Source organism: Sabethes cyaneus, chromosome 1 (genome assembly GCF_943734655.1).
Source record: "Sabethes cyaneus chromosome 1, idSabCyanKW18_F2, whole genome shotgun sequence".
Taxonomy (NCBI): Eukaryota; Metazoa; Arthropoda; class Insecta; order Diptera; family Culicidae; genus Sabethes; species Sabethes cyaneus.
The window spans coordinates 54,131,757-54,156,223 of NC_071353.1; the positions used below are offsets into that span (position 1 = coordinate 54,131,757).

Below are 24,467 nucleotides of genomic sequence, written 5' to 3' on the forward strand. Positions count from 1 at the left end.
CTGCATGCTGTTCAACATCGCTCTTGAGGGGGTGATCCGACGAGCGGGCATCGAAACGAGAGGCACGATTTTTACCAAGGGTAGCCAACTTCTAGGCTTTGCAGATGACTTCGATATCATTGCCAGGAACTTTGCGACGGCGGAGGCAATCTACGCCAGACTGAAAGCGGAGTCTAGGAGAATTGGGCTAAAAATAAATGCGTCGAAGACCAAATACATGAAAGGAAGAGGCTCAAAGGAAACAAATGCGTGCCTCCCACGGACGGTAACCGTTGACGGCGACGAACTGGAAGTGGTAGAGGAGTTCGTGTATTTGGGATCGCTGGTGACCGCGGACAACAACACTAGTAAGGAGATCCAGCGGCGCATCCAAGCGGGAAATCGGGCCTACTTTGCCCTTCGTAAAACGCTACGATCAGGAAGCATACGCCGCCGCACGAAGCTAACAATGTACAAAACCATTATTAGACCGGTAGTTCTTTATGGACTTGAAGCCGTGACGCTGCTGACGGAGGACATACGCGCCCTTGCCGTGTTTGAGCGGAAAGTGCTGCGGACGATATTTGGCGGAGTACAAACGGAAAGCGGAGAGTGGCGGAGGCGTATGAATCACGAGCTACAGGCACTGCTTGGGGAGACTCCCATCGTACATCTAGCGAAAGTTAGCAGGCTACGGTGGGCCGGACACGTCGTAAGGATGCCGGACGACAGTGCGACGAAAATAGTCCTCTTCAACAACCCCACCGGCACCAGGAACAGGGGGGCCCAACGTGCACGATGGCTCGACCAGGTCGAAAACGATTTGCGACTTCTGAGACGACTAGGAAATTGGCGACGAGTGGCCCAAGACCGAGTTGAATGGAGACGAGTGCTTGAAACAGCACGAGCCACCCCGGCTCTATGCTGCTGAAGAAGAAGAAGAAGAACTTTCATTTGATACTAAAATTGTTGAAATCGGTTGAGCGGTTCCGGAGAAAAGCTTTCATTTGATATTAAAATTGTTGAAATCGGTTGTGCGGTTCCGGAGAAAATCACGTTACGTAATTTTACATTTTTGCTTATAACTTTTAAACAAAATGTCGGACTGCAAAGCAATTCAATAGTGATTAGGGTTGGGAGTACCGACACTATTTTTGTGAACCGGTATTTCGGTACTGGGAGCATCAGTACCGGTAGTACCGGTTCCAGTACCGGTACCCATATGTGTTGAAGAATTATAAACTTTATTTATAGTAAGAACCGAAAAAACTCATTTATTTATTTTAACACTGATTTGTTTCCGTGCTACTACATAGAGGCAGTAGGATCGTTGCACTAGCCTCGTAATTATCCTGTACTTTAACAGCCGGCTGTGAAGTCCGTCGTTAAAGAAGGGTCAAGTATTAGAAAGACGTTTGAGCCCGAAACTGCTTTTTTTCGTCTTCGAAATCCACCTTTCCGACTATCCGACTTAGTGTAACTTTTCTTATGAAAGATATACGAGCACTTGCCTCATCTGAATGAAAGGTATTCTGGACTATTATAAGCGGAAAACAGAAAGTGGCGTAGGCTCAAGCAAGTGCTGCAGGCATTACTTAGAGATCTTTCCATCGTACACTTGGCGAATATCAGGAAGCTACGAAATTCCCCTGGCACCAGGAATAGAAGGGCCCAGCGCGCTAAACCCAATGGCCTAATGGCTCGACTAGGTTGAAACCGACTTGAGAATTTGTCGATATGCTTAACGAATTAGCGACCAATAGCTCAGGTACCCAGAACCGAGCGCAATGGAGACAAATTCTTGCTACAGTATGAGCCACCGGCTAGATGAGAACCCGCTAGATGAGAAGGAGAAGGATGCACAGGACATTCATGAATCATTGTCTTCCATGCCAAAACGAATCTTAGTATTATAATTGTCAGGCCCTCTTGGAATCTACCGTCTTCATGTGAAAGGTACTCAAGGCATCGAGAAACATAACCAAAGCTTTGCCTGTCAAGGGCAAATTGAAGGAAACCGATTTATTTCAAAGATTTCTTTGGTATCATGGCGTAATCGAATTCGTTGAAGCTGGGACTGCCTTGAAGTACTGAATTTAATCTATTTATCACTCTTCGTCTGTTTACTAATGAATGGTTTCTGTTCATGATAATCAATGTTAATAATGGTTAACATTATGGAATGGATTTTCCTTGATAAACCAAACTACTTGGCTAATTCTTTTGTTGTGTAGTCGGTCAGTGAACTTCGTAGAAGGCAATCTAGGTGTAGTGGTTAGCATTTACGCCGAAAACCTGGGTTCAAATCCCAACCCTGTAGAAATCAAGAGTGACAATATCGAAACAAAAAACTTCGTTGTATATTACAAAGTTATCAGGGATAATTATCAGTTTTATTTCTGCTGCAACGGATATGAATTTCAGCATCAGCGTCTGGAACCGAAAATACCGGTATTCTTGCATGTATGTATGTGTCTTATATTTCGGTGCCGGAAAATCGGTCGGTAGTACCGGTATTACCGGTTCCGGTACTCCCGGTATCCCAACCCTAATAGTGATCTACAAGGTGATAACACGTTTCAAATAAGCTTAATAGCAAACGAATCGGATCAGCCATTTCTGAGAAACAGACGACTAATGTCAAGCGTCACATACACACACACAGACACACACAGACACACACACAGACACACACACACACACACACACACACACACACACACACACACACACACACACACACACACACACACACACACACACACACACACACACACATACACACATACACATACACACACAGACACACACAGACATTGCTCAAATTGTCGAACCCTATCGATTGGTATATGTGACTCGGCCGGTATATGTGACTCCAAAAGTTAGTCTAGACCAATTTTGGAAAAACTAAGTATGCAAAGTTACTTATTTACATGAACTCTTTACTCATGCAAAGTTTCATTGAATTCTGAGAGGGTGCTGCCAACTCAATAGACGAGTTGGCGTGAAATCGGTCAGAATTAAAACTTTGAATTCGAAATCAAAATGATGTCATTTGGTTCGGTCTGACTTAATACCGACCATATGTGAATTGGTGCAAATTAAATTGTTCGACTATCAGTTTGACTAAATGCGAGGTAATAAAATTCCATCATATTAAATTGCCAATCGAACTGGAATTCAAGTTTTTATCGTATAGAATTGGGTAGTAATGAACTGGTTGATTTATTTATCAGAACCGACTATTTTGGTCCTGTAGAATGTTCGAATAAGTTTAGCCTGGTTCGTTGCTATATTCCATATAATGTGTGAGGCTGTTCAAAACTCTCAGTTGATTATCAGAACAAAGGATCGAAACGTTTACAAACAATCCGTATCATTTGAACTTTTCGACTTGACTGATGCAAGGATCGCAAATTCTCGAAAAAAATATACCAGTAAAGTATAAATATTTTTATTATAATAACTAAATCGTTGTTGTAGGTTCATGGTTGCTGTAGGCGGTTTTATGTTTCTACTACTGATCTCAGCCGTAGATCTCAGTTGTAACTTTATTCACACATGCCGGAAACGAGGGATGCAAGACTTGCAGACGTATTGCCTATGATAGACAAACAGTATGTTTAATCAATATAGAAGTCGATGCATGCGAATTCAATTCATTCGAATGGTTCGAAATATTAAACCGACTAGAAAAAAAATTAATTTTTCTTGAATCTCATGTGCTTATGGTGTAGTGATATTATGGTTTGGATTATCTAGTGAGTTGAGAGAATTTTCTTTATCATTGTAGGCACTTTTTGCATGATGGGTTTTGTTATTCGTGAAAATGTCAACCCCAGCCACACGACTTATTTATGTTGACATTTATTTTTTGTGATAAATCATATTTGAATTATCCCTTAAGTGACCGCAATTATATGCGGTCACTATGTAAAACTAAATATCCAATTCCACACATACATACCTAGGTAGGTACTTACAGCAAGAAAGTGAAGTGTGTTTCGAAACAACCACCCGCAACATTTCAGCTGATCTGACAAACGAATGAGTCATCGTCCGCGCAGAGAGTTGTCTTTCTGTTTGGTACAGCGCGTGACTAGACAGCTTACTCAGACTATCAAATCGTATATCGGTGAGACATACGGAAATAACGACGTATTCACAATGTGAATGACAATTAAGACTTTCAAAATGACAAAGTAAGCAGAACTAAATATTAATAAATAAATTAAGGAAGACGATATACAATAGTTTATTCGAAATTAGTTCCCTTTCGTTGAATGTAATGCATATGGACGAGATTTTGTTTCGGCATATCACGTTCATTTAGCACTTAACTTAGTTTCCAACGTTCGTATGGTTTTTGGTTCAAAAGTAGGAGCATTAGTAATACTGCCATTAGAGCTAATGTATGGCAAAATAAACTGCCCAAAATGCCAAATCTAATATGTATAAGTGTTATTTCGATATCTAAAACTGAAGTATGATTAAGTAAGGCTAGAAAAAAAAATCGCAACCGTTACACTCATTTTTGCCACTTTGATGCAATCAACTGCCGACCGATGAGCAACCAACCGAAAGTAAGGAAAAAATGCCGACACAAAAAGGAAAACAAGCGAAAATCTTCACCCCTCAAAATGGCTCTCCAATCGGTGAAACGTTTTCTCTTTCGTAGATTCGATATTGACCAACAGTAACAACTGTTGATTCGATAAACAACCCCCAGTCCCAGCCGCTGGGTGATGTGTTGTAGCAACACTTGGATTACTGATAAGTTTTGTTCACTCATCGGCGCCGGCTGTGTGTTCCACTTACGAATAAAGAAGGGTAAACGGTTATAATGAATAATGATGCGGCTCGAAATGAGTTCATTAGCATTAAAAGTAAATATCAAAAAAGTTTATCATCTGCTTAGATTCTTACTTTAATGATTAAGTGGATAATTCGCAAATGTACTCTAGGTGATTTGATAGTATAGTCTGAAAATATGGTCACGTACCTTCCCTCTAGATAAATCAGAAAGAGACGATTTGATTATTACGTTTTAGGTACTCGTTACTGAAATGAAAGCGAAATTGAACAACAAACAACCTAGTAGCAGCCGCTGATTCATCGTGTTTTAAGTTATATAAAATCACTCTTGATTGAGCATCAATTTCGAGACAAATTTGGAATGTATTGTTTTATAGATCTTGATTTACGAATTAGATTTGGTCTTTGAAATTCAATCTCATTTTTTGAGTTTTTACCAAATTCATACAAAATCTTACATTTAGGATTGCGTATTCCTCCGAATAAACTTTTTGTAGGACTTTGAAATGTGTGTTGATAGCCTTTGCATCCGCAATGTAAATAATCAATCAACTATGATGTCTCTGAGGGACGCTTAGACCGGAGGTTTTGCTTTTTATAATTGCAGTATAGACATGAATAAATCTGTGTACTTTGCATCCTGCACGACTTAATATGACGATGATAATGATAAAGATGGAATAATATTCTGTTCTTCTTCACAGTTGCGGAACGAAGCGCCCATTGTCGCATACGAGCGCTCAATGACGCTGACCTGAATCACTGAAACGTTTCCACCTACATAACCAATAGAGATATATCAGCCAAAGCATGTCTTGTTGGTTGTTGGCTTTACGGTATTGTGCGGTAAACTGAGCATATAGCCGGCCATTTCGACAAAGGCGGGCTCGGTAAGCTGTGACATATCTGTTGCGCGAAAGTGTGAAACCTAACCAACAAGACACTGCGGTGACTGGTGGTTCCGCTCTGATATATACAGTACCTACTTAATCTTTACCGATTGTGGTGAATTCACTTTTAGATCATTTCGAAGCTATCAATTTTCAGCTATCCGGTTACAGAGTAAGCAAATATCCCGTAGTTTGCTGTTGGTTAGAAATTCCATACCTACCTGCTATTTTTAATATTGTCTGTTTCTTCAATATCAATGAAATGCTCCGTACAGGATTCCGCCGAATAAGTCGATAGGGTGTGCTACACGCTCACTGAGAATTTTCAGCTTCTTTCGTATCAATTTACCTGACCATTGGTAGTTGTCAAACCTATTTGTTTATATGTTCCTTAAACATCAACAGGCTTGAAATGAAATAGCGTATAGATTAGGAAATATTCGTAAGGGATTGCTGTAACCAGATAAACAAAACTTCTCCAAATCACTCGGTTTTGGGTTACCGTTATTCAATTTCTTGGACATCGTGTAATCTTCCTATTCCACCAGGTCTAACTATCTTGGCCGCTGCGCCCCTAGTCCTATTGTTCCTACCGCATTTGAAGCAAACACCGTCTTTTCAGGGTAGATGTCCGACATTCTTGCAACATCCCCTGCCTATTGTATCCGTCCAGCTTTACCTATCTTTTGAATATTGGGTTCGCCATAAAGCTATGTGAGTTCATGGTTCATCCTCCGCCTCCCGGTGGCGTAAAGTCAAAGATCGTTCTTAGCACTTCGTCTTTCGAAAACTTCAAACACTCGTAGGTCCACTTCGAGCATTGCCCACGTTTCATGCCCATAGAGAACAGCCGGTCTAATAAGCGTCTTGTACAGGGTGCACTTGGTTCTGGAGCTTAGTCTATTCGATCGCAATTGTTTATGAATCTCATGGTAAGCACGACTTCCGCTGATAATACACCTTCGAATCTCATGGCTGGAATCATTGTCCGCCATTACCAGTGAGCCAATGTATCATTTAACCCAATCTTTTCTGCTTCGTGCTTTAGTCTGGTGTACTGATCAGGCTTCATTCTCGGTTTTTTGCTCAGAAGATGCTCATTTGACTGCAGCGCCTCAACTAAACAGAATTCGAAAAAGTAGTGTAAAGGGCAATTGTAGAGCCAATTATAATCTACATTATTGTTGAAGAAAGTATCATTTTATCTTTTGTATTTACGGCGCTATGCGATTCCTACCCCGTTGCTATTGGTACCCAAACGAGCGCTCTTTTTGCTACCAACGGTGCAGCAGCTCCATAGCGCCGTAAATACAAAAGATAGAACTATGCTTTCTTCAACAATAATGTAGATAATAGCTAACTCTACAATTGCCTTTTACACTACTTTTTCAAATTATGTCTCGTTGATGCGCTGCAGTCAAATGAGCATCTACTGAGCAAAAAACCGAGAATGAAGCCTGGTACTGTTCAACCACCGCCACAGATAATGTCCATGTCTTCGGCAAAGCAGACGAATTGACTGGATATGTTGAAGGACGTGTAGCCCCACGTATTGATATCCACTCGGTACATAATACCTTGTAGCGCCATGTTGAAACCCACCCGAAATCTGAACCATCCATCGTAGATGAACTCACTTTGATGAGCTTCCTGGGGAAGCCGTGATTTTTCATAGTTCTTTTCGGTCGATGATATCATATGCGGCTTTAAAGTCAACAAATAAATGGTGCGTGGGAACTCTGATATTCACGGCCCTTTTCAAGGATCTGCCGCAGTGTAAATATTTGATTCGCTGTTGACCGTCCTTCAACGAAGCGAGCTTCGTGATGGACGGCGGAAAGTGATTTGGCACAGCACCTTGTAGGCGGCATTGAGAACGGTGATTCAGTTCTACAATTAAGCTGGTCTGGACGGTCGATCATTGACAGCTCTGCCTTTGAGCGGCATCTTGGCATTGGACCTAACACCACTAAGGTGGTGAAAAAAATCAGAGGGGTTGTGTACAAGACACACGCATATATAGGTGACGCAGGACTACGTAAGTCTCTTTGTAGTGATAGTAGCATGTATTTATGCTTGTAATCATCCGATTCTTCATGTATACATGCTATATGCAACATATATACATGCTACATGCGTTGTATGTAACATTTATCAAAGTAGTAACATTGCATACGTTCAATTCTCAAAAGATTGTGCATTGGAAAACAATTTAACAAAATCAAGAACACAAACAATTACTCTCCTGCTACCTTACTAAAATTAAAGATTGTTTTTATTATCCATGGTTTCCCACGTTGAAGGGATTTTACCAATTCAATCCTATTTTATCAACAGCACATCTTTTCACAACACTTCTAATGAAACGGCAAGCGTGCGTATTCATACAGAGCCTTACTATAACCGAACAGTACAGCTGTAGTACATTTTTCCAACACAGATATCAAATTCGCCGAGGTTTAATCGTCACGCAGTAAAGAATTTGCGGTCTGTTGGGACAACGAACTTGTGTCATTTTTTCTGGCACACTTCCCTAACACAGACATCAGATTGGACTAGGTTTAATCGCGTTCGTAAGAAATCTGCTGGCACGAGGGGGCTTTGTCACTCTCTCTGGCGTACTTCCCAAGCAAGGACATCAAAATGGTCTAGGTTGAACCGCGGTGTTAAGAAATCTTGTTGAAATGAGGAAACTTTGTCACATAGAAAGGAACATAGAAAGGCAGTGGAGAACGAACGGCCCAACGACTCCAGTGTAGCCATGCACTCAATCTGCTCCAAACACAAAATCGATTGGGGAAACCCAAAGCTGCTCAAAAACGTGAGAAAGTCTTCTCATTTGACTGCGTGGGAGTCGATGTACATCTGTACGGAGGACCGTTCCCTGATGAATGAGGATGACGCTCTCATCACCTCACCGCTCTTTCAACTGACGAAGTTGAAACTGTAGTAAACAGCAAATTACTACTTTGTATCCAGTCGACCACCGCTCTGATGATGGGTAGCATCACACCCGAAACCGGTTAGCAGATAAGGTGTTTTTTTATAAGAACCATAAGTGTTGTGTCTAGTATTCGCGTTATTTAGTGTTCTTAGACGTTGCACATAAAATCAATATATATATTGAAATACATCATGTTCATGTTGACTGCCTTGTGACCAACCCCCGGGCATCTACTATGTTTCCTGAAACCGACACAAAATGAGGTGGCGCTACAGGCGTTTTGCTTTTAATACGCAGCATTCACACGGCAGTGAAGTGATACGATCAAGCCAACAAAACATAATCACGTAGAAGTGAAGAATTTAACATGAATCTCAATAACAATTCATGTATAAAATAATTTACTATCAACTAACAGAAAACGTTGCCTTTAGGACAAGAAATAAATGATAATGCAGCGAAAATCACGTGTGGCGCTGCAGAAATATCGTGTGAATCGTTCTTTTACACGCACATACGTATAAAAGTGATCCAGTGATCCAGTTATGTTGTCTTCACCTATTTTGTTCGCAAACGTCAAAGTTGCCACCGCGGTGCTTGTGACCAAGTGGTCCACTTCACAGAATGTTTTCATAATCTCTATAAGAATCAGGTTATAAGCTCAAGTAGTATAGTCGTATCACGCTCTGCTGAAAGCAGCTATAAAACCGATTAAGCTTTCGCTGCTTGACAGCCACCGCCATAATTTGACAAAGCTTTTCACTTATCGCTCTGGTAAAAGCTAAATCAGTTCGGCAGGTTTGTCAACTTGAAAATAAGTCCGTCAGCAGAACAGTTAAAGTTTTACTGTCAGATCATTCTGATCGATTTGGTTTATAGCGACCATAATAAAATATCCCATAGAATAGTCAATACATTGTAAGTTCGTTAAATATTATTTCGTTTGCAGCATATGCGCATTAAACTGTATCACGCATTTTGATATGATGAAATAAAATAAAATCGGCTTAGAGGTATGACGCTGGCCTAATAAACCAGTCGTCGTATGTTCGAATCTCGACTGGGAGAGGCTGTTAAAGTCAACAGGATCGTAGCAACTGACCGTGTAATTGTCCTGCACTGCAAAGTCTGTCGTATAAAAACAGAAGGTCAAGTTTCGATAACGGAATGTAGCACCTAGGTTTTGCTTTGCTTCTAGGTGGATAAAATCAACGCGCCATTGAAATTTACCAATTTTCAAAACTGGTTGTTTTAACAAAATAAATATATTCGGTTATTCAAACTCAATTTCTAGCTAAATCATTATAGTTGCTTCTTGTGACAGAAAAACCGATTGAAAATAACTTTTTTTCTGCGAAATACTGAATTCTTTCTGCTTTGATGAATTTTTGTTTGCGAGTTAAGGCAAAATATTGGAATATGGCAATACGGCCACGCATAAAAAATAATTTTGGTGTTAAACTTTAGTATTCTTCATAATAGCAGCAATAAATCTGTTTGGTCAGGGAGTTACCGTTTTAAGGCGGAACCGAAAGTGGCTAACGTTATTGTGTTAGTGCGACAAACACTGTACTGTACATTTCATGTGTTCGTTAAAAACCTAAACGTTTATTTGAATACTGCATTAGTATTGGTAATATATGTCAAATAGCGGAGCTTGCAAACATAAACAGCTGATCCGCAGCCAACCGCACTGACTACCAACATCCCGAAAAGGGTTTGTTTTCTTTATCAAGGCATTCCGATTCAATCAAAATTAACAGCAGCAACTGAATAATGCGTAGGATCACTAGGATGTTTAATTAATCCGCTTGCATCGGATTGCGTTTTTGATTCCTGCGTTTGCGTTTTGTTTGTTTATTTCACTCTAAGCTCATCGAAGCGGCGAAAGTTGAAAGCTCTTTAAAAGCTCATTGATGTGACGAAAGTTTGATACTGTGTTGCTGCTTTTTCCGAAATCGCTAGTTCAACGAAATATGTGCGTAACCAAATATCTATTAACTAATTCCAAATTATACATTGGTCGCTTTTATGAACACGTAATGATCGATATGTTCAGTTAAATTTATTTTCCATTAGCAATTATGTTTTGCTGAGCGTTTATTGATACACAGCAGATCGATAAATTGAATTACAAGTTTTAGGACATTATAACAGCGCTGGAAGCACTGATTACGTGGCGAAAGCGTGCTCTGCCAATACAGATGCATTTTTAAGGCGCAAAACAATACATGCTTCGAATGGTAGCCATTTATCCAGCCATCTTTGAGCCACTTTCGGTTTCCCCTTAATAGCTCTATAAAACCAAAATATTTCTTGCGGTTTGACAATCAACAGCGATAAGATCAATTTTGATTGGTGTGCCATTTTGTATCGCTACGCCACCCGTATGGTAAGTTTATAAGAGATGTGACGCAGCCAACTAGTTTTATCGTGGTAGTATAAGCGACCATAATAAGTTTTATAGCTAGTTATGAGTGTGTTTTGATTCGTATCTTCTTGGTATTGTATAATTCACAATAAAACCAGAGGTAAAGATTAATTCCGCAATGAAACCTCTACAAAATTTAAGTAAAACCAACTGGTTTTAGAATTGTTATTTTGGTAATGACGTATTTCATACCAACTCACCTATGGAGGTGGCAGCACCGTCTCAGAATTCAATCAAACTTTGTATGTGTAAAGAGTTTATGTAAATAAGCAACTTTGCATACTTAGTTTTTCCAAAATTAGTCTATCTAGACTAACTTTTGGAAAGGGCGCAATTTTTTCTCTTTTTTTAATAAAAAATATTCGAAAACTACAGGACCTACAAAAAATGGTCTATGAGTGACTTTTAGAAAATGTTCTGAATTTTCATAAAAAATACTGAAAAAAGCATTTTAAAAATGAAAAATCGATTTCTCAAAAAACGCCATCTTAATTCCCACTGCCATCTGTAGGGAATTCCTTACAAAAACTGTGTAAAATGCATCTTTTGTATAGCACACCAAAATAACCTTCAAATCTTATTATTACACACCTCACACTCAATTGTTGCACAGGTCCTCATTATTGCAATTGCCAAGTTGATTTATCTGTGGACAAAATCACTCACATACACTTCAGGGTTACCTTCACGTCCATTATGGACCTGAACACCTCGCAATAAACGGTAAAAAACCAGATCCCGGTCACGATAGCTGTCAGCTGAAGCCGCCTCTGACAGTGGTTGTAATAGAGGTTGACAACAAGTTTTGACTGAACGCCGCTTGTATTTGATGCTGTGCAGTATGACGAAAGCAGCGCGTTGTTTCCACTCTTTCGTTTATCATAAAAAATAAGAGTGTCAAAAGTTAGATTTTTTCCTATTTTTCGTTGCCGATAACAGAAAAAACGAACGTCTTTCGCTATGTACATCCCACATGCAACAAATTTAGTCGAGTATACAACCGTATGATTGCGCAATTCTTACAGCTGCTGTCAAATTTGATATAAAATTGAGCCAGGAAGGCTGGCTCAAACGGCTTTAAGAAAAATGTATGAGAATGACATTCGTGCCAGGGATGTGTAAAAACGGGAAAAATCGCGGGGCTGAAAACTCTGGCTTCTACCGCTTAGGTTGATAAACAAAACACCAACAAATTGACAAATAAACACCAGAGAGAAGTGAACTGTCACATCACAAACACGATGCAGAAATAAGGGGGTTAGGATGTGTGCAATAAAATCATGGAAAGGAGTGTTGTTCGTTGATCCAATTATTGTGTATATGCATCTCACATTCGGTGAAAGCTTATTTTGTAAATTAACTTTCCTAATAACAAAATCAGGTTGATTCACAGGAAAAATAGTAACATTCTGATGGATAATGAAACTACATAGTCGATATTGTTGTCAACTTACATTTAACAACAACAAATGCCAAGAAAAGGTACAAAAATTGCGACGTGTGCAATAATTGGGTGTTGTGCAACAGTTGGCAAATTACTCTACTTCCCTCTGCGTAGGCTCCAAACTGTTTGAAATTTTAGTTGGTGGCATCCTATCACGGGAGGCCAAAGTGTATACATTAACGGATCAACATGGTTTTTTCTCAGGCAGGTCAACAGCAACAAACTTAGCACAGTTTACAGTACATTAGAGGCATAGAAGGAGTGGTCCAAGTCAATACCGTGTATATAGATTTAAAGCCGGCATTCGATCGCGTTGATCACTCTACTTTATTGGCAAAAATTGAACGCCTTGGGGCCTCGCCCATTGTGGTAGAATGGTTTAAATCATACCTTGTGGACCTCCTTCTGTAAAAATAGGAAGTCATGAATCGCGATGTTTCACAAACTGCTCGGGCGCACCTCAAGGGAGTAACCTGGGGCCGAATTTTTTCAGTATTTTTTAACGACGTCTGATGGTATAACAATCACGCCGATTTCTTATCTATACCGACGATCTCAAGCTCTAACTTTTCGTACGTTCGACAGTAGATTACTAATATTGAGTGTGCCTAAGTGTTTTGTAATCTCTTTTTAACGTGGAAAACCCTCTATTGGGAATATACTCTATCTGAAGAGCAACTCAACAGAGTAAAAATAGTAAAAGATCTTGGAGTACTTTTGGACACTCAAAAGACAAAGAACAAAAATTATTACTCCCATATAATTGCACAAGCGAACAGAAATTTGCAATTTATCGTAAGAGTTGCCGAAGATTTTATTGCTCCGTATTGTTTACGAACATTATCCTTTTGCCTTGTTTGTTATATACTAGAAACCTCAACTGTTATATGGAGTCCATACACGGATGTGTGGTCAAATAGAAAGAGGGCGGTAATTCAAATTTTGGACTTAAAACGAGAGAACGTTAATTCAAATTTCGGACGTAAAAAAGTGGATGTGAAACGAAATCACGTCAAATGAATGGACGTAAAGAGATTCTAGTGTACTTTAAAACAGCTTTGCTTTCATTTCTTTCTTCTACCATTCCCTCTACCTTTAGGACAATTCTGTACCAAGTTTAGGTTTCGGTTCAGCTAGTTTCGAGAATTAAGTGTCCAAAGAGGATCATATTATTTTTGTGAATACCACCCTAGTAACATGCAATAACTAATTCATTGAAATCGGATCATCTTGTTCCTAACTGTGCATTATATTCACACACATTCGAAAACACTTTAATAGTTGTCCCACCTCGAAAGTCCGTCAGAATGACACAAGCTGGTGGTTGAACAGCAGCAAACTGTGTAGCGCTGAGAGTGGAGCACAGTTCGGAGTAGGAGAAGATGCGGGAGTTTGATGTTTAATATTACTAGTATTATTTCTACTACTGCAAACGACTTCGGTGCTGCTTCCAGATAATGCCAAATTTTCACATAGCCCTAGTAGTGCTGACGGCCAACCAATAATGCCAATTTTTATGCTATGTGTGTGCTGTGGTTTACTGACGGACTAAAGGAAAGATAAAATAGTTTAAAATTCATCAAATTTCAGAAATTAACTGATTTATAAAACATGAATAATTCATAATTTTATGACTTACTAACCTAGACCATAGCAGAAAATTTTGAGTGGGTTCCCTTTAATTTACCATACCGGACCCAATGGCTGGCACGGCAGTTGATAATGATGGTGCACTACTGTTATGCAGTTTATTTTTGTTTTATTTCAATGCATCCTGCTGCCAGTTTTCTATTTTGATTATGTGCTATTCACTCTCCAGGAAGTATCATGTAGAACTGTATAAATGCTCTCGCACACGAGACCAGTACGATGCGACCTACATTTCTGCATATGAGTTAGTTTCTTTCTTAATTCCGCACCGTAGGACGTGGAGTTTCATGACAGTCAAACGTGAAGCGGTTTTCTATGAATAAAAATTTGCAAATAATTGCAATGGATTCTAACATACCAGGGCCGAACTGCTTTCCGCGTTAGCGTACAAAACACTAACAGGTGGTTAGAGGCTTACCGAGCTGGCAGTGGCTACTTTGTACCAAGCATGTTGTTTACACATCTCAACTTGGTTTCCGGTCCAGACGGAGCTCACCTTCATGCACACGATCGATGGTGTGGTAGCGTAATAACGTTTTGTTTTTGTTTCTATTATTTTCAGGGAGAATGAACTCGACGCGAAGCTTATCGTCCAGATGGACGGCAAGAAGACCCGGCTGCTTAAACCGAAGTACGCTGGAACAGGTGGTGCCCGAATGGATCTGGCGAACCGTGGCGGACCGGAACCGTTTAATGATTTTACCTTCGACCACTCGTACTGGTCGGTGGACGAATCGGATTCGCACTTCACCCCCCAGGAAAGGGTGTTCGAGGATCTCGGAACGGAAATCGTGGACTGTGCATTTCAAGGCTAGTTGCATTTTTGTTACTCTATACTTCATTCATTTTACTTAGTTGATGAGGTAACGATATCTCTTTTATAATTAAAATCGTCGATGAGCCATTCGTGTATGGATTTTTAAATCCAAGCTAAGATCGAATCAGCTGATCGTGCTTCCACCAGTTGCCGATAAAATCAGGCTCATGACACTTGAATCAGGGGGCAAAGAAACTGAGCTAGTTAATGAAGTTCAACCAATCGTCATCAGTGAATTGATTGCTTTCACGGTCAGGCGCGTACATGCATGTTTATGATTATATGTACTAATCACCTATATTCGAAGTTTAATAACTCGTCGACAAAGCGGCAATAATTCCTTTCATCAAGCGACCGTGCTTTTCGTTCCATTTAAAGTGGAACGTTTTCGTGTCGTTTAAACATAGATAGATGAATGAGGAAATACTACGGTTTTGGTGAGTTTAATTGTTAACCAAGTGGTATAAATTTTGTTTTCCAAGTTATAGTAGAAGGTTCACGGTAACAGTTCGACCCTAAGACATTACCCATGTTATATCGATTCTTTGTCGATTCATTCAGAAAATGTACACAAGCGTCAATGCCAGGGCCAGCCACGTTCACATTCAATTAAAAAACGCCACGCGACGATAAAACAATGGATCTTTTGAATCCAAGTGAAATGAATCAGAGTTAAGATGATTTGAAACCCGTTTCGCTGATGCTTAAAAGTTAGCGAAACGGGTTTCAAATCATCTTGACGATTTATTTTATCGTTTCATTTGTTTTTCACTGTTAGATAGATGGTAACAGGTAGAGATTAAGGGGGACCACAAAAAATCAGCATCGGTAAATCATGTCAAAAATCACTAGTCTTGATGTCCGCTTAGAAAATTGTGCACAAAGAATGGTGAACAGCAAAGTATAAATAAATCGTTTTATTACACCATTAGCCTTAAAAAGACTGATGATATTCATGGCAAACATCCTTTCTACAGTAGTAGTCGACTGAATTATTTAAAAATAGTTTTTAGTGATGGACTATTATAGAAGTAGAGAACAAAAGACAATTTAAAGTTTAGCCACTTTCATTGGAATGAAGTAACTGGCTCATTTGCAAATCATTTTGTAAACAGGTGATAGTAAAGAGCGAAACTGCATTGTTTTCAAAACCCATTCGCATGTAAGCATGCGAAACTAAATAAAAAATCAAAACAAGGTGAAACAGTACTGGATGAATTTCGTTGTCAAAATGCTTTGAAACTCAGCTAGAAAACGTAGAATATAGGGAAGCATAAATGCACAGATTTAATGCAGTAAGATAGGTTTGTTTCACGTCATTTATGGCATTAAACTAATATTTTCTTACTTCCATTTAAATTGCGATTTGAAAATATACTTGCCAATTTCCAAAGCAAACTAGCAAAATGTACTGTGTAGATTTTAAAACGCAAATCGTCAGTCGTCTTAGAAGTCGTAAATTACTTTCGACCTAGTCGAGCCATCTTGCACGTTGAGTCCCCCTGTTCCCAGCGTCGGTGGGGTTGTTGAAGAGAACTATTGTTGTCGCACTGTAGTCTGGCATTCTTACGACGTGTCCGGTGTCCCACCGTAGGCCACCCAATTTCGCCAGATATATGATGGGAAACTCCAAGCAGTGTCTGTAGCCCGTGATTCATACGCCTCCGCCATTCTGTGCTTTCAGTTTGTACTCCGTCAAATATCGTCCGCAGTTTCTTCCGCTCGAATCCGGCAAGGGTGTCCTCTATGAGCAGCGTCACGGCTTCAAATCCATAAATCAATCCTGTGTAATACAGGTTTTGTACATTGCCCGATTCGCACGATAGCGTGTGCTTCTTGATTGTAGTGTTTTGCGGAGAGCAAAGTAGACCCGATTTCCCGCTTGAATGCGCCGCTGGATTTCCTAACCAGTGTTGTTGTCCGCGATCAGCAGCGATCCCAAATACAAACTCGTCCAAATACGAACTCGTCTACCACTTCTAGTTCGTCGCCGTCAACGGGAGGCACGAGTTTGTTTCCTTTGAACCTCTTCCTTTTATGTATTTGGTCTTCGTCGCATTCATTGTTAGTCCAATCCTCCTAGAATCCACTTGCGGTCTAGCGTAGATCACCTCCACCGTCGCAATGTTTCTGGCCATGATATCAAAGTCATCTGCAAAGCCTTGAAGTTGGCTACCCATAGAGAAAATCGTTCGTCACGTTTCGATGCCCGCTCGTCGGATCACTCCCTCAAGAATGTTGAACAACATGCAGGATAGGCGATCACCTTGTCTTAACCTTCGCCAAGCCTCGAAAAAACTCGAGAGTGTCTCAGAGATGTACACAACATACATCGCTCGATTCACTCTGATCGGTTGCGTCAGTTTATCCAGAAAACCATGTTCGTGCATTATCTGCCATAGCTCATCTCAATCGGCTGTATCGTATGCTGCTTTGCAATCAATAAGGATATGATGCGTGGGTAAGTTTTACTCCCGACATTTCTGCAATATCTGTCAGATGGTGAAAATTTGGTCTATAGTTGCGCGAGCCCCCATGAAGTGCGCCTGGTAATTCCCTACGAAACCCTGTGCTACCGGTGACAGCCGGCGTAACAGGATCCGGGAGAGTACTTTCTAGGCGGCGTTTACCAGCGTTATGCCACGATAGTCGCAGCAGTCGAGTCGATCACCATTTTTGTAGATTTGACAAACCACTCCTTCCATCCATTCCTCCGGTAGCTTCTCCTCCTGCCAAATCTTGAAAATAACTCAGAGTAGAGCCGTTGCCAGCGTTTCTCGGCCATATTTATAAAGCAATGCCGGTAGACGGTTCTTACGACCAGCTTTGTTGGTCTTCAGCAACTCGATTTCTCTACACATGTCAGTTGTCACTTTCTTGTAAAACTTGTGCGTGTCATTAACTCGGAATAGTTGTTCCAATTCTTCTCGATCTCTGTCCTCCTTTTGTCGCTTTTTACTTCTCAGGATTGTGGTCAACTGGTTGCTCGTTGGTATTTGGCCAAGCTCTCCCTAAATGTTAATGGCAAAGATAATTTTTTTCAATTTTTTCCTCTCCGCCACTATTTGGTATTCCCCATCAAACTAGTTTTTTTTTGTATACTCCAGGACTCTTCACCTAGTGCATCTCCGATGGCCGATCGTATTCTGTTCCAACCGTCTTCGAGGTTTGAGGCATCTAACTCCCCGGAAGAAGGTAGTGTCTTATCCAGTATTCTGGCGCAGTTCTCGGCAGTTGCCTGATGTTCAAACGAGGAGGACGACTTTGACTTGTCTGGTATACGGTTGACAGTTTGGAGCGTACATATACTGCTACTATGTGTTGGTTAGAGTCAATATTCGCACCACGTAGGGAACGTATGTTCGCGATGTTAGAGAAGAAACTGGCCATCTATGAGAATGTGGTCAATCTGGTTCATTGTACGTTGTTCAGGTGATCTCCAGGTGACTCTGTGGATATATATATGGATATCCGAAGCACCAGATCACCATGCCTCAGGAACAGTGGTCGGAGAATTAGCGAAAACACGAAATTCGTTCAAAAATTGAATATTGAATATTGAGAGAGACCGATTTAGCGGATATAGGATGCCTGGGGACGCCGAAAAGGGTTCAAAATAATATCACCATGAAAAAAGAATATTTTAAAGTAGTGTTAGCTGCTTTAGAAGCAGCAAAAGGTGCTATTTTCCACTTTTGCTTTGCCCATGATATTCGTATATTCAGCGATGCAATGAAGCGTGAATTTATGTGGCTCATTAGTTATAGGCGAATTGAACCGTTCAGGTCTGTGTTTTGTCATGATAAAATCGTTTGCCGATGCTTGACGTATATATTCATTTTACGAATTTGCTAACCTCTGCTCAGGAAGCTGCGAAGTATATACTTTGTTGCCCGTTATCGTTCGTGTCGGAGTACATACTATGGGGTCCTATAACCGGTCTATACATTTCTTCCCTACCGGCCTGGGCGTTCATATCCCCGATGTCCCTTGATGTCCCATTACCTCCAGCCTTGCGTGTAACGCTTCGTTGTCATCGTCGGGTCTACCTTCGTGAGGGCAGAGCACGTTGATGATGCTTTAATGGGAGAAACGATCCTTTATCCTCAATATACACATTCTCTCTGACTGTGAGAATAGGGTCCCTGATAAAACTAGGCCTTTCCACTGCGGATCTTCCAAACTTTCCTTTGCGACAGATTGCCGAGTTTACGGAATTCAAGCTATTCGAGCAGCAACCGGTCGTCACCTACTAAATTTAGCGATCTGCAGTTCAAAGCACCAAGTTTCCATTCGTTCTCCTTGTTTCGTCGCCTAGGTCGATGCTGAACATTCCGATCCGTATTTGAAATCCGTAAATCCGTAATTGCCCAGCTAGCACCAACTCGTATATCAAAGTATGAAAACTATCGTAAATATCTCCTAACAAACTCGAACTCGTAACTAAAGCTGGATAAAGTGGGATCAAGTTGATTTTCTGTCGTATATAATGATAATGACTGACATTCATACGATTTTCAGCACAAAATCGTAGAGTAGTACGGAGCGACTCGCGCTTAATCGGATATTATCGTATATGAATACTTATATAGTCGTAACGCTCAAAATTATTCGTAATCACGTATATCGCCTCCAAAATAGTACGGATATGCCAATTTTGCGCATGAAATACGATTTATTTAGCATGTATATCTGTACGTAATGCTGATTTTTACCTTTTTTATACATATGAAAATGCTAGCTGGGTGATTTAGGTAGGTTACCTTACTGGGGCCACGCTACCGAGTCTCGTGATGGGGCTGCCATCTTAGGTGCCGAGACAACACAGTGCCTCTTTCCTTGTCGGTGTACGACCTTAGTTTGCACCGGGATTTGTAACCCGATCTCCGCTAAGGTGGCTTGTATTTCGGCTACCACGAGGAGGTAAGGATAGGAGTTTCTGGATAAGAGGTTAAGGGCAACTATGGGGTTTATGTTCGCATTATCCAGTCGTTCACCAACCTTGAAACTTGTTTTTTTTTGTTTAGATTATAGTCACTTTAAACAGTTTTTGGTCATCCCAACCCCGCAGAAGTCACGAATTGAAAATTGTTCATATCTTTATAGTTAACCCTCTAGTGCCCAACTCCGCCAATTGTTAGGAGTGTTTCTCTTTAAATCGCTATAAAACCCTGATATTTCATTTTTATATGTTAATATATACTCATACCTTCGCGTTACAGTTTAATCTATCCATTTAAATACATGGTTTGGTTTATAATGCTAATTTGAAAGAGTTATCGGTTAGAAATGTTAAAAAATTCTCGAAAACTAAGAAAAAACTTGGACACCAGAGGGTTCAATGGAAGCAGCCACAATACATTGTTAATGAGCAGCATGAAAAGCAATAATCCTAAATTGGTGCCTTGTGGTACTACTGAGATATTCGAGAATCGTGCTGAAAGCTGCAAACTCACCATCACAGAGATTGTGTTGTGCGTTAGATAAGATCAGGTCTTTTTGGTTCATCTTTCTTTTTTTGTCAGACAAAAATTTTTACTACAGAATGCATGTTCCCAAGGTCACGAAGCAAAGCGGTTCAGTCCGCATACCATGGACCCCCGTTGGTTTGCACCACGTGAAAATTAAAAGTGGTTCAAATGTCATAATCAACATGACATGATTTGCTTATATGAAGACAATGCACATAGACATGATTTGTTTGTACTGATCTAACGTGTTTAATCTGTTTCACTTTCCGTTTTTCCAATGAATATTCGCCAATCTCCAATCGGAGAATGAAATATTTGCTGCTTGCAACTGCCATCTAAATCATACCACTGAAACAATAACAAAAAGCAGGGTGGCCAGTTCATGCAAGTTTCAGTTCAGCATGTTTAGGATTGCCAGCTGTTCAAATTAAAAATTAACCCCTGGTGGTTTGCATGAGGAATCGTTCAAATTAGGGCAAGCAGTCTTTAGCGTCTAGTGTGTGAAGAAAAAATTGGCTTTACGTCTAGTTGTTCTCTATCTGCGTATGTTATTGTAAAAGAAAACAGTATTTGTGATCATTCGGGGGCAGAGGCAGAGCAAACGGTTGAACAGAAGGCGAAAGCACTTGGCCGCGGCGCGAAGCTGATTTCTCCATCATTTTATGATAAGGATGAGCAAAACCAAGTTTGGGTAAGATGCAAGCAATCTCACAAAAGCAGGTGAAATTGCTAGTTTTTTGGGGTCGATACAGTTACAAACCGCTTTCAGAGCGGCGTAAACTACATCTTTTTGAGCACCTTTATAACTATTCTTTGGCGGCACTTGTGTGACCTACCTTTATTTTGTTACGGGTGTGGGTATTTGCAAATAATTTTGAAAAACTGCCCGCTCTAAACAATTAATAAGCATTTATAATTATTCTATCTTTTTCTGTTCACCTCTTTTTTTTGCATATTAGGTTACAACGCTTGCGTTTTCGCATACGGCCAAACCGGAAGTGGTAAAACATTCACCATGATGGGCTCTGCCGAAGCACAAGGTCTGATTCCGCGAATTTGTCGTTCGCTATTCGCACGAATGAAACTCGGACAGGAGGAAGGCGTTGGCTATAAAACACAGTGTTCCTACTTGGAGATTTACAACGAACGGGTAAAAGATCTGCTTGGTCCCAGTAGTGCGGGTCATGGATTGCGAGTTCGGGAACATAGAACGTTGGGTCCATACGTAGAAAACCTCTCGCAACATCCGGTGTCGGATTATGGAGAGATTCAGAATTGTATGGTACAAGGAAATAACCAGCGGACGACGGCTAGCACCAATATGAATGATACCAGCAGTAGAAGCCACGCTATCTTCACAATCACATTTGTGCAAGCGAGGTATTTGAACGACATGCCTAGCGAAACGGTGTCCAAGATTCATCTGGTTGATTTAGCGGGAAGTGAGCGAGCCAATGCTACCGGAGCCACCGGCCAACGATTAAAAGAAGGTGCACATATAAACAAATCGCTTGTCACGCTAGGATCCGTCATTTCTGCACTGGCGGAACAAACTAATCCGACTCACAACAAGCGAATTTTATATATTCCCTATCGAGATTCGATTCTAACGTGGTTGCTGAAGGACAGTCTGGGTGGAAACAGTAAAACCATTATGATTGCTGCCATTTCCCCCGCAGATGTAAACTACAGTGAAACATTAAGTACTTTGCGCTATGCTAATCGTGCTAAGAACATCATCAACAAGCCAACAATCAACGAAGATCCAAATGTAAAACTAATACGGGAGCTGCGCGACGAGATTTACAAGCTGAAGATGATGCTTTCTACCGATGGATCACTACTCGAGCCATCCCTCAAGGTATTGGAAGATCTTCACAAAAAGGAAGCTCAAGAGAAGGTGCTCACCGAGGAGTGGACAGAAAAGTGGCGCGAAGCTCAATCTATACTGAGGGAGCAGAAGTCCCTGGGGCTTCGAAAATCTGGCGTCGGAGTAGTGCTGGATTCCGAGATGCCGCATTTAATTGGAATTCATGACGATATCAGTACTGGAGTCACGCTCTACAGCTTAAAAGAGGTAAGCACTCGGTCTAAATGATGTTGTAAATGGAGTACATAACGTCTTTCTGACGTAGGACTACGTCTTAAGCAAAGGTCTACGAACATCTCAAAAAATGGTTAGGTATTGAGCATTACGATTTTCAAACGAGTTGAAAAGATTTTCAAATCGATTTTTATTATTTTTGCACAAATTGATCGAACAGTCCTCTACGCATTGACACATGTCATACCATGCCTTATTTTTGATTATTTTTCGTACATTTGCTAATAAATCGAGATAATTTTCTAGCACAGACATAAGTTTCAGTTATCTGATAGTAAACCTTGGGGAGGAATAAATCAGTGTTTCTCACTTTTAAAAATTTAATTTTAATTAGTGATGTCCGAAATTTTCAATTATTCGATTACCGATTTGTCGGTTAGCGTTGTATGCACTAATCAATTAATTCAGTATTCGTGCTAGTAGTATTCGATTACAAATATTCGAATATTTCGTTTAATAAGTCGATTAATCGGACGATTAGGAACGAATAATGGAGATTGAACTTATTCGATTATTCCATGCTCTAATCGATTACTCGATTAATCGAGCGATTACCGAACATCACTAATTGTAGTCTGCTTAGGAACGTTTTTCTCCACTATTTCCCAACTTGCCAAGCACGGACAACATCACTGCACATAGTCTGTCTACTTGAAGCAATTTTTGTGCCTTGGCGGTTGCAACTCAGGAACATGGAAAAAACATGTTCCAATCCAAGGGAACGGAATAACATTGGATACTTAAAAAGCAGTTTGCTTTTCGATCTTTGTCAGTGTACCTAATATGCAGACAAATATGTACTGGATAAAGTATATATTGATTTGTTTCGCCTTTAAAAATTTAATTGAAATATTTTCTCCAAGATTTTTGATCGTCCCAAGCACAGACAAGGCGACTGTATCACGGTCTGACTTTTTTAGATTGCCGCTAATATATTATGCACAAAACTTGAATTTCTTAGGCATTTTTGATAGAGTTTGTTTATGCAATAGCATGGAACTAATAGAACAGGGGTGAGACGCTTTATTAACTGTCCGTAGGTTAAAGTCGTGAAAAAAGTTTTCTTATTTAATAGTCTACGTTCTTTAACTAAAAGCGCTACGTGAACCACGCGGTCGTGCCTATAACACATCACTTCCGATTTTTTTTGTAGGGTGAAACAACAATCGGGACAGCAGAAGCAACATACCCGCAAGATATTGCCTTAAACGGAATTGGAATCTATCCTGAACATTGTCGCATTGTTTTAAACAATGGAAATGCTACAATCTATCCTAATCCGTCAGCTACCTGCTTACTGAATGCCAACATCATCGAATCACCTACCGCTATCAGTCAGGGAGACATTTTGTTGCTCGGTCGCACCAATATGTTCCGATACAACAATCCGGCAGAGGCCGCCAAAATGCGACAGGATAATAATCATGTCTCAAGATCTTCTAGACTAGACCTTTCCCGGCTTTCCTTGATTGCGGCGTCACGCGAGAACCTTTGTAGTAGCTTCATGAGTGATGATGATGGTCAGGCGTCACCACAAAATCCTTTGCGCTTCCGTCAATACGCACCAAGCCGAGAGGACACGGAATTGCAGGAAGAACATCGAAAGATATTGCAAACGATTGAAAATGCATTGAAGCAGTTGAATCTCGAGCGATCACGAATGCATGAACAATTTAAAAACAAGATAAAGCTGTGCCGGGAAGAGCTGGATCGCCTAGAGGCCAGCAAGCGGGACCGACTGACGATTCTCGACTGCCGGATAGACGAACTGATGGCCCAACGGGAAATGATACTCTGGGAGAAAAGCAATGAAAAAACACAGGTAAGTTCAAAGTCGGGGCTTTTTCAAAGTCGTCCGTAATTGGATTGCGACTGTCATACAAACAACAATGCTATCTACGTTCCGATGCATATGCGTATTT

At 40.5% G+C, this 24,467-nt stretch overlaps 1 protein-coding gene across 1 annotated transcript in view; it reads left to right on the plus strand.

Moving 5' to 3' along the window:
- LOC128736877 (kinesin-like protein Klp98A) overlaps positions 1-24,467 on the plus strand; it is a 52,616-nt gene that overhangs the window by 22,128 nt on the left and 6,021 nt on the right. Inside the window, exons 2-4 of the mRNA XM_053831380.1 lie at positions 14,716-14,963; positions 21,401-22,518; positions 23,699-24,367. Coding sequence (XP_053687355.1) covers positions 14,716-14,963; positions 21,401-22,518; positions 23,699-24,367 — 2,035 coding nt within the window. The remainder of the gene's footprint in view (positions 1-14,715; positions 14,964-21,400; positions 22,519-23,698; positions 24,368-24,467) is intronic.